The sequence below is a fragment of the Fopius arisanus genome, unplaced genomic scaffold (assembly GCF_000806365.1).
Source record: "Fopius arisanus strain USDA-PBARC FA_bdor unplaced genomic scaffold, ASM80636v1 scaffold00270, whole genome shotgun sequence".
Lineage (NCBI taxonomy): Eukaryota > Metazoa > Arthropoda > Insecta > Hymenoptera > Braconidae > Fopius > Fopius arisanus.
Window position 1 is genome coordinate 38,866 of NW_011888009.1, and position 8,835 is coordinate 47,700.

Consider the following 8,835-nt stretch of genomic DNA (forward strand, 5'->3'; position numbering starts at 1 on the left):
ACCTTTCGCTGGGTCAAATCGAGATCTACACATTGGAAAACATCTGCGAATGCTTTTTGCCTTTTTCGTCATCCCGTTCACGTTTACCAATGCATAATGTAAAACCATGGAATACCGTGGACATGTCACCAGCAGGAAAGAGCTAAAAACACGAGCTATTTGTCAATAAAATTCTCTCATTTTTTACATCCTCGGTCGGAGTGAAATACTTGAAGAATAATGAGTTTGTGACCTAATTCCAGAACAAGATGGAATTGAGGGAAATTTTACGCTGCCTCAGAAGGAAATACCCAAAATTACATACGTAATTAATTTATCAGGTTCGTCCTTGAGATAACTGATTTGTTCCGGGTGTACACGTAAGCTCTGAGAGATAAGACGGCTTAATCCCTGTAATTTCAAACGAACGATTCATCTTATAAAATGGAAAAACTTAGAGTGATGTAAAAAACATATCTTATTACTATTGAAGGTCTTACGAGATCTTCGAATAGATAACCTACAGTATTTATTCCATAGAGTAAATCAATTATAATAAGTAATAATTTTGGGATGGGAGCATTTTTGGATTAAATTTGGAAAGGTATCTTCTTTTTCTTTTAAAAAATAATTAAAAATTATTTCCTGCAAATACAAACACTTAATTCTTTAAATTCCTAAATTACATTTCTATGAATATTTTTTAATTGTTTCCTTAATTCAAAAATGTAATAACCTTTAAGGATGTTGGCCCTCTTTTTAACCAAAATTATCGATTTTTTAATTTGTATGACAAATCGTTGATTGGATTGAGACGAAAAAATATATCGTTTTTGCATTTTACAATTGTTTTTTAACTTGCACAGCTTCATGAACGTGCAATACTTTTCTAGAATTTTTTTCAGAGTTTTAGGAATTTCGGGAAGATTTCGAAAATATGCAGGAAAATTATTTAAGTCATGACATTTTAGGAGTCATTGAATAATGATAAATTCCCACACTTGATGATTAATCTAACAAACCTTCGGGATTTCTGATTCCACATGATTATAAATTTTTGATACAACACAATATACCTTAGCATTTCAAATTGAATGGTTCACTAAATCTTTCATTCAATAAAAGATCACTTGGGAGCGTCGACAACTCGATAAAAATAACCACTATGCCTTTCACAATTGATATTCTTCCCAGCTCATCCCTTTAATCTTCACCAAATCCATCATGCAGAGTGAATTTATACGAAGGAATATCTAATACGGCTTGGAGTAAGTTCTGATGGATTCTTCCTGAAAATTTTTAGATGAATCATAAAAGATTACACAGCAGGAATTATCCTTGCGTCCCTGACATTTGAATTTTGTCTTGCATACAAGCTATTATCAAAGTCAATCCATTTCCTTGTACTTACGATCATGATCTCACCGCACCCTCGATTTATCCTGATATATTCACACTTTCTCCCGCGTTAAACGCTGATATCCGGCCTGCAAGTGATAAATTTTATAATTACCCATCGAAGATGGGAATTGGATTGAGAGTCAATAAATATTTCGAAGTTGATGATGAGGGAACTGATAGTCCAACCATCGAAAGATATTTAGTGCAGCTCAATAAACAATCCCGTCTTCGTTGTAAAAATAATTTAAAATGTCCTGATTACTGTAATAATAAATTACTTGTGAATAGCCTCCTGAGTAGTTTTATTGTTCTGATAAAGTTAATACAACTGATAAGTATTTTTATCTTTTATCTTTTACTGGTGGAAAATCTCGAGTAAAAATTATCCAGATTATATCGGGATTTTCCTCATTGTTTTTGTGACTAGATCTACGTAATATTCTATTAATTCCACAATTGACACTTGAAATTTTTTCTGAAAAATTCGGCAATTTCGCAATAATGGAAATTTCCGGGAAAAGTGATGAGTTCTGAGCAGCCCGCCTCGACTTTCATGTTCTCCTGATACTTTTTTAAAATTTGGAATTTTCAAATTTCAGTGAATACCTCTTCGATTTTCATGTTCTCCTGAAACTATTTGGTTAAGGGTTAAGTGGATTTGGTTGGTTACATGGAGGCAAAAAATTTAAGTGACTCCAGAAAATTTTTCAATTTCAGTGAATACAAATTTCGTAACGCAGAAAATAGCATCCACCATGCCGACTGCACCCTCTGACAGCGGGACTGCTACTGAGCTGCTCCCACCCTACTACCGAGGGTGGGACTCGTGGGATTTTCGTGCGCATCCTTCCCGCGCTACCTCCAGGCCCCCACTACTGGGCTAGCGCCAGGCAAGTGATGCGCTGAAGGCTGCGCACTAGAACGCAACCGAGGAGTGGGGACGTGGTAGACTCTCGCCTGGCATCACTACTACAGTGCTACTGAGTCGGCTGACAGACCGACACCCCAGCATTGCGTGTGGCGCCCTCCCTCTCTTGAGGTGCAATACTCCGACGTCGCTGAGGTCACAATAACACCATCTGTCATCCGCCATCTTTACCTATCAACCAATCACCCGATCGCATTAATCCAAACCGGCAGCCACAGGACAGAATTCAAACGTTTCAAAATGGAGTTTGTTCAGTTTATCGTGCGACCGTTACAACGGATGTTGCACTAGGATCCCCTTTTTCCAAAAAATGTAATACTTCAATAAAAATCTGTCGAAAAAGTATCGAAAACTCCGTGTAAGCCCCCCATAGTGCCCAGGCCATATACAGAATTAAAATAACCCCAGAGTAAATAAATGAATAAACAATAAACAACCTCAATCTCTCGTGTTTACCACTCGTAAAATGCTGGCCTTACCAAAGACACCAACAAAAATGGGTAAAGAGACATTAGAATTATCAGTCTCAGTTCGTAATAAACGTAAGGAACGACCTGAGACATCAAAAAAATTATTAGAACTACCAGACAAGCCTCATCCCTCTTCAAGCCTTGTGCATCTTTCCAACGACAAGTTGGAACTTGCAATTCAGCTCGAGTGCAAGATGAAGGAGATTCAGCAGCAGCAGAGGAGAATGCTAGAGCTACAGGACAAGATAAGTACAAATACTAGATTAACATTGTCACGTGAGAAATCAGAATTAGCGGAGAAGCTCGAGAGGAATATGGAGGAGCTGGAGGAACACCAGAAAAAATTGTTGGAACTCAACGATAAAAATGCGTATGACTCTCAGCTTACCACAAACCTTGAGCTACAACTCGAAGAGCAAACGGTGAAAGTGGAGGCATCGAATCGAGAGAGGGACAAGCTGGAACGTCAGTTGACATCCATGAAATCAGATGTAGCTTCACTCCAGCGAACTCTCCAGTTGGAGAGACAAGAGAGGAAAGATCTGGAGGAGACAGCCTTGGGTTTGATCAGGAGTGCAAAACAAAAGTGGGAAGCTGCAGAGAAAGATAAACTCTCTAGATTAAATAAACACATCGAGACTCAGACTACTCGTATCACTGAGCTATGCACCAGCAACAATGAAATGTCTTCCAAACTGCAGCGTGCCCAGTGTGATTTGGAGACTGCGAATGCAGAATTGCAGAAATTGAGGAGCTTCCAGGCGCAGTACAAGCAGTCGTTGGCTAAAACTCGAGAATTAAGACGTCAGAGTGTCCAGGGTGTTGAGAATAAATTGGAAGAGATATCGGTGAGGGCTCATAATCAATTGGCAGAGGTGAGGCTCAAGCTTGAACAAGAAGTAGCTAAAAACACTGAACTGGAAAGTACTTTAAGAAATGAGAGGGATGCTAATCACTGTAAGCTTTCGCGACTCAATATGGCCTTGGAATTAGCCCAATCAGAGTTGAAGGATCTTCAGGAACAACTCAGATCTACCCAGGCGATGATTCCAGCACGAGACCAGGAGATAGCGACATTGAAAAATCAGTTAAAAGAGAAATTGAACCAGATGGAAGGGATTCATGTTGCTGAGCAAACTATTTCTCAACTCACCGAACAGCTCGAGAAAGTCCAGATGGAAAATGAACAGATGAAGAATCAGCTGGAGTCTACGAGGAGCGATTTGAATGACACTTTACTGAACCTCAGGAGAAGTGAGAATATTGCTGATGATCTTGAGAAAACTGCACAGGACAAAGCAGCTCTTCAACAACGTCTTCAAGAGTCCAGGGCCAAAGAGGATGAGCAGTTACGAAAGGTCGATACCCTGGAGGAACTTCTCCAGTGTCTTCAACAAAGTGTTGCTAAATTAGAGTCTGAAAATGCAGTTTTGAAACGTTCTTCAAGTTCAATTCCCTCGGGCAGTCGAGTATCTACCACCAAGGAGAACTCTCTTAAACTATCAGAGCTTGAGCAACAAATTGAACGTCTGGAGAAACAATTGGAAACATCCAGGGAGAGTGCTGTTGCAGAACGTGAAGCGGCTCGTCAAACCCAGCGAGCACTCTGGAAAAAAGAGAAAGAACTGTCAGACGCCAATTTGGATAAGAGAATTGCTCTGAGGGAAGCCAAGACCTCTGAAGAAAAAATAAAATCACTGCAAGAAGAGAAACAGCGGCTGACGGAACGATTGAATAAGAAGTACCAGGAAGAAGAGGAGAAAGCCAAGAAATTGCTGTCTGAACTTGAGTCTGCGAAAACTTCTCTCGCTGAGATCACCAGAGAGTCTTCGAGAAATAAAATGCAGGCAGATTCAGCCCAACGAGCTCTGACACAAGCGAATAAACAAATCGAAGAGCTTCAGTCCTCCTCTGCTGGTCTCCGGAGGGAGTTGGATGCTGCGAGAAAGCAAGCGAGAACCAGTCAGGATAGAGTCGATAGTTTGAATGCAGAGAACAAACGCCTGACATTCGCCATCTCCAAGCACAATGAAGTGAAGAGCACACTGGAAGCTAAACTGGAGGAGTTGGAGCAAGAAGCAAAGGCTGATAAAGTAAATATCGACCTTCTGAAAGAAACCTGTACAGTTCTTGAAGAGCAATTGACAGATTACGAACGATTAACCAGTGACCATGAAACTAGAGAGAACACTCTAGTCCAGGAGAAAATGAAGCTGCAGAAGGAGTTAGAAGTTCTGGAGCAAAAACTTCGAGAGGCAAAGTCAGGACAGAACGAGGAGAAATCTAAAAGATTAATATCAGAGAAAGCGATGCAAAAATTGGAATCGGAGACGTCTGAAATCGAAACTGAGAGAGATAATTTATTAACTCAGAGAAACGAGTACAAGAAGCTCGCACAAGATTTGAACCAACAAGTTGCTTCATTGACATCCAAATGTGGACAGCTGGAATGTGATATTGGAGAGTTGCAGAGAGCTTTGGAGTCTGCACGAGCTGAGGCCATGATCGTCAAGGAAGAGAGTACAGATCACCTAACTCGTCTTCATGAGCTCAAGGACATCAATCAAGATCTCATGGCTGATCTCCAAAGTAGCATTGATCAAGGACAAGAGCTGAGGATCAGAATAGCAGAGTTGGAGAGTGTTCTTGAGGAGATGAGGCAGTTTTATAATGAGCACGAGATGAAATCTGAGGGAACGAGGCAGCAACAAACAAAATTAATTGATTACCTCCAGCTTAAACTCGAAGAATGCAACAAGAAGAAGAAGACCGTCTGCGATAGGATATTCAGGACTAAGCAGAAAGACAGTGTGATACCAACAGGTACAGGTATGCCAGTGGGTTACAGAGAGTTGGAGAACCAGTTAACTCGAGAACGAGCTAAAGTCAAGGCTCTCACTGAACAGCTACTGGTCCTGAAAGCAGCAGCAGTTACGTCAGCCCCAGTTTCACCCACTGTCGACTGCAAATCTGCAGAATCCAAGCCTCAGGATTCGAAGAAGTATCAGTATTCTGAGCAGCCTGATGAATTGTTATCCAGACAAACATCACTGCAAAGAGTACGACATAATATTCCTCACAGGTTCAACGTGGAGTTATCAATGCGAGCTGGGAAATGTGCAGCTTGCTTGGAGCCCATTCAATTTGGCAAAAGATCTGCTATCTGCAGTGAATGCCAGATAATGACACATCTCAAGTGCTCACTCCTCGTTCCTGCTAATTGTGGACTTCCTGGAGGTCTCACGAGACATTTAGGAAAGAATTGGAAGGCAAGCGATGAGAGTATCTCGACCCTGAGTGGCAGTGTACAGACACTGACTATTGATGAACCTGATCACGCCGAATTAGAGTCTAAAAATGTCAAGAAGAAGGATGGAGGTGCCATGGAGAGTTGGGTGAAAGTTCCAGGACGTGGAAAAGCTTCTTGGGAGAGGAAATACGTGAGGCTTGAGGATTCATGTCTTCATGTTTACGAGCATGAACCCAGTCCAGGGATGTCACCAATCAACAGGATGGAGTTGACTGATAAAAATGGATTTACAGTGATAGAGGATGTTCATCAAGCTGAGGTACCTGGCACCGCAAAATCTGACATACCGTTTATCTTCAGGGTTGAGTCCAATACTTTCAATACCTGCTGGCCTACCAACAGGCTCGATATCATGGCTTTGAGTCAAGTTGATAAGAAGAGCTGGTTGAATGCCTTGAAGTCAGTTGCCAGTCAGAATGGAGTCAGGGGAACGGCAAAGAATTCGATGGTACAGAGTGTGGTGAGGTTGGAAAAGAATAGATTGGATTTAAATTGTGTTATTGAGCTGGAGGAAGAGGGGGTACTACTAATTGGGGCTGAGGAGGGATTGTACTCGTACAGACCTGCAGTTTCCAAGGTTCTCACTGCCATCAGAGGGGTGAAACGAGTTCACCAGTTGACAGTGCATCCTCATCTGGGCTTAGCACTAATGATAGCTGGCGAGGACAGGCAGCTGGTGTCTTGTGATCTCAGACAACTTAAAAGCAATGCTCTTGCTGCTGATTGTTCAAGGCCTGCCATCAACACCAAGAGGATACTCAATGGATCTGAGAGTTGTCATCTGTACCAGCTGGAGGAAGATCTACTTTGTGCTGCTACTGCGTCCCAAGTAATTCTACTCAAGTGGAAGACTGATCAGGTTGATGGAAAATTTGTACCTGTAAGGGAATTGGAAACTCAGGAGCCATGCAGTTGTGCCATATTCACAAAGGATAATCTCATCGTGGGTTGCCAAAAGTTCTTTCAAATTGATCTGCAAAATTATGGAGTTGACGATTTCCCGGAAGAGGATGATAGCTCGGTCAAGGCTGCACTTGCTGGCGTTGCTAGACTAGGAATTTTCCCTGTTGCTGTTCTCAATGTCTCGAATGGCAGTCAGGTTGAACTTCTATTGTGTTATAATGAGTTCGGAGTCTTTGTTAATGAGAATGGGCGAAGGACTAGAATGGTGGATCCTACTTGGAGTCATCTGCCTTTTGCTTTCGGTGAGATATACATTTTTATTTAAAAGACTTCAAGAAAAAAAAACGAAGAAAAATACTAATATCGAATCATGTTTTTTTACATTAATTCTATTATTTATCTTATTGTTTGCGATGTAAATCAATTTTTTTCCTGTTTTTAAAAATACTTCTTAAGATATGACATTCGATTTCTTCAATTGATTGATTGAATCTAAATTGGTTTCTTTTTTTTTTGTTACAGCATTCAGGAAGCCTTATCTCTTTATCGTTCATTTTTCATCGGTTGAGGTAATAAAATTGACATTGGAGACATTCAGATCAACAAACAAGAGTCCAGAGAGAGCTCTTATTGATCTGAATAACCCAAGGTATTTGGGTCTTGCTGGATCCAGAGGAATCTATGTAGCTGTGATCAATTCCACTCTGGACATTCAAAGAATCGATGGGGTTGCTTCTATTCTATCGAGAATAAGTGATAGTTTGAGCAGCTTAGATTCACTCTGTAATAATGACAATGACGAGAGTAGTTCAGAATTCAGTTTCACGCCGAGTCTCATGGAGGCTTTGGACAATCCCGCCAAGAAAGTACATTTTGCTGACACCAGGGACAACTAATGTTTTTCATTTTTATTGAATTTATTTTATCAGTCAAGACTTAATTTAAAAATTCTAGATTATTTTTGTAGAAGTTTGTTCTCTATGTCTATGAAAATATAAATCGAACTTTTTTGCAGATCATTTTATCATGCAAAAAATCCTCAAGACTTTCTCGCCAAATTTTTTCTCAATCTCACTACTGATAACTTTAGGGATTGTTCATGATGTTCATGACATGACACTTCACTTGCCATTGACTACAATTAGAAATAAGAAAAAGTATTTTCTCGTTCTCATTACCATAATTTTTCAATATTGTAAACGGAATTTTGCGGTATTTATTTAATTGGTTTGTCTAACTTTGAAGATTTCCTTTGGTCTTCGTAATATTACCGGATGAGGCGTAAGGGTACTTATAACTTAATTACATTAAAATTCAAGTAGTATTCTCTATCCAAATGTAATTCTTCGATTAAGAAGAATAAGGAAATGAGTGCAGTTGCATTATTACTACAATTTCACATAAATAACTCGTTAAAAAAATTGATAAATGGAGAGGTTCTGTTTGATTACAATAAAATTATTCATAGAGTCATTTGATTGCATTTTCCAGTCAAATAATGACTTCATCACATTTGAATAATTTCCCTCGCAAGTTAATTGTTATAATTAGACACAAAGTACATAATAGAATAATGGTAATATATTTATCGTGAAAAAAGAAATAATTTTTGATAAATAAAAAAATGTAATATACGTCATGTTGTCAATATTATTTAATCTATATGCACGATAAATTCATCCTTATCCTCCCTTAAGTCATGGTCCCAATTTCCGTTTGAATTAGCAGTTCTTACATAACTAATGAAAACTGTTACATTTTTCATTAGCAAGGTTTGTTTATTTATTGATGTCCCAATTATTAACGAAAATTTACCGTCAAGTTCTGAATGAATATTGACTGAA

The 8,835-nt window shown here is 39.5% G+C and overlaps 1 protein-coding gene and 1 long non-coding RNA gene across 4 annotated transcripts; one reads left to right on the top strand and one right to left on the bottom strand.

Annotated features, from left to right (window-relative positions):
- Nucleotides 1-319: 319 nt before the first annotated feature.
- Nucleotides 320-2,187, bottom strand: LOC105272763 (uncharacterized). Of its 3 annotated transcripts, XR_892828.1 has the most exons (4): nt 1,987-2,187; nt 1,391-1,466; nt 1,056-1,268; nt 320-390 (listed from the first exon to the last, which is right to left on the bottom strand). It is a non-coding gene; the product is annotated as an uncharacterized lncRNA (long non-coding RNA). The 3 variants fall into 3 exon arrangements; XR_892827.1 differs by lacking the exons at nt 320-390; nt 1,987-2,187 and adding an exon at nt 1,659-1,713 and having other exon boundaries at nt 420-1,268; XR_892826.1 differs by lacking the exon at nt 320-390 and having other exon boundaries at nt 421-1,268; nt 1,987-2,185.
- A 299-nt stretch (nt 2,188-2,486) lies between these two features.
- LOC105272764 (citron Rho-interacting kinase) lies at nt 2,487-8,562 on the top strand. Its single transcript, XM_011314989.1, has 2 exons — nt 2,487-7,293; nt 7,514-8,562. The coding sequence occupies exons 1-2, from the start codon at nt 2,775-2,777 to the stop codon at nt 7,885-7,887; spliced, it is 4,893 nt and encodes a 1,630-aa protein (XP_011313291.1). The 5' UTR covers nt 2,487-2,774; the 3' UTR covers nt 7,888-8,562.
- Nucleotides 8,563-8,835: the final 273 nt, after the last annotated feature.

Coding starts and splice junctions, on each gene's coding strand:
- LOC105272764 (XM_011314989.1), top strand. CDS start 2,775: ATGCTGGCCTTACCAAAGACACCAACAAAAATGGGTAAAGAGACATTA. Junction 7,294..7,513: donor TCATCTGCCTTTTGCTTTCG/GTGAGATATACA, acceptor TTTTTGTTACAG/CATTCAGGAAGCCTTATCTC.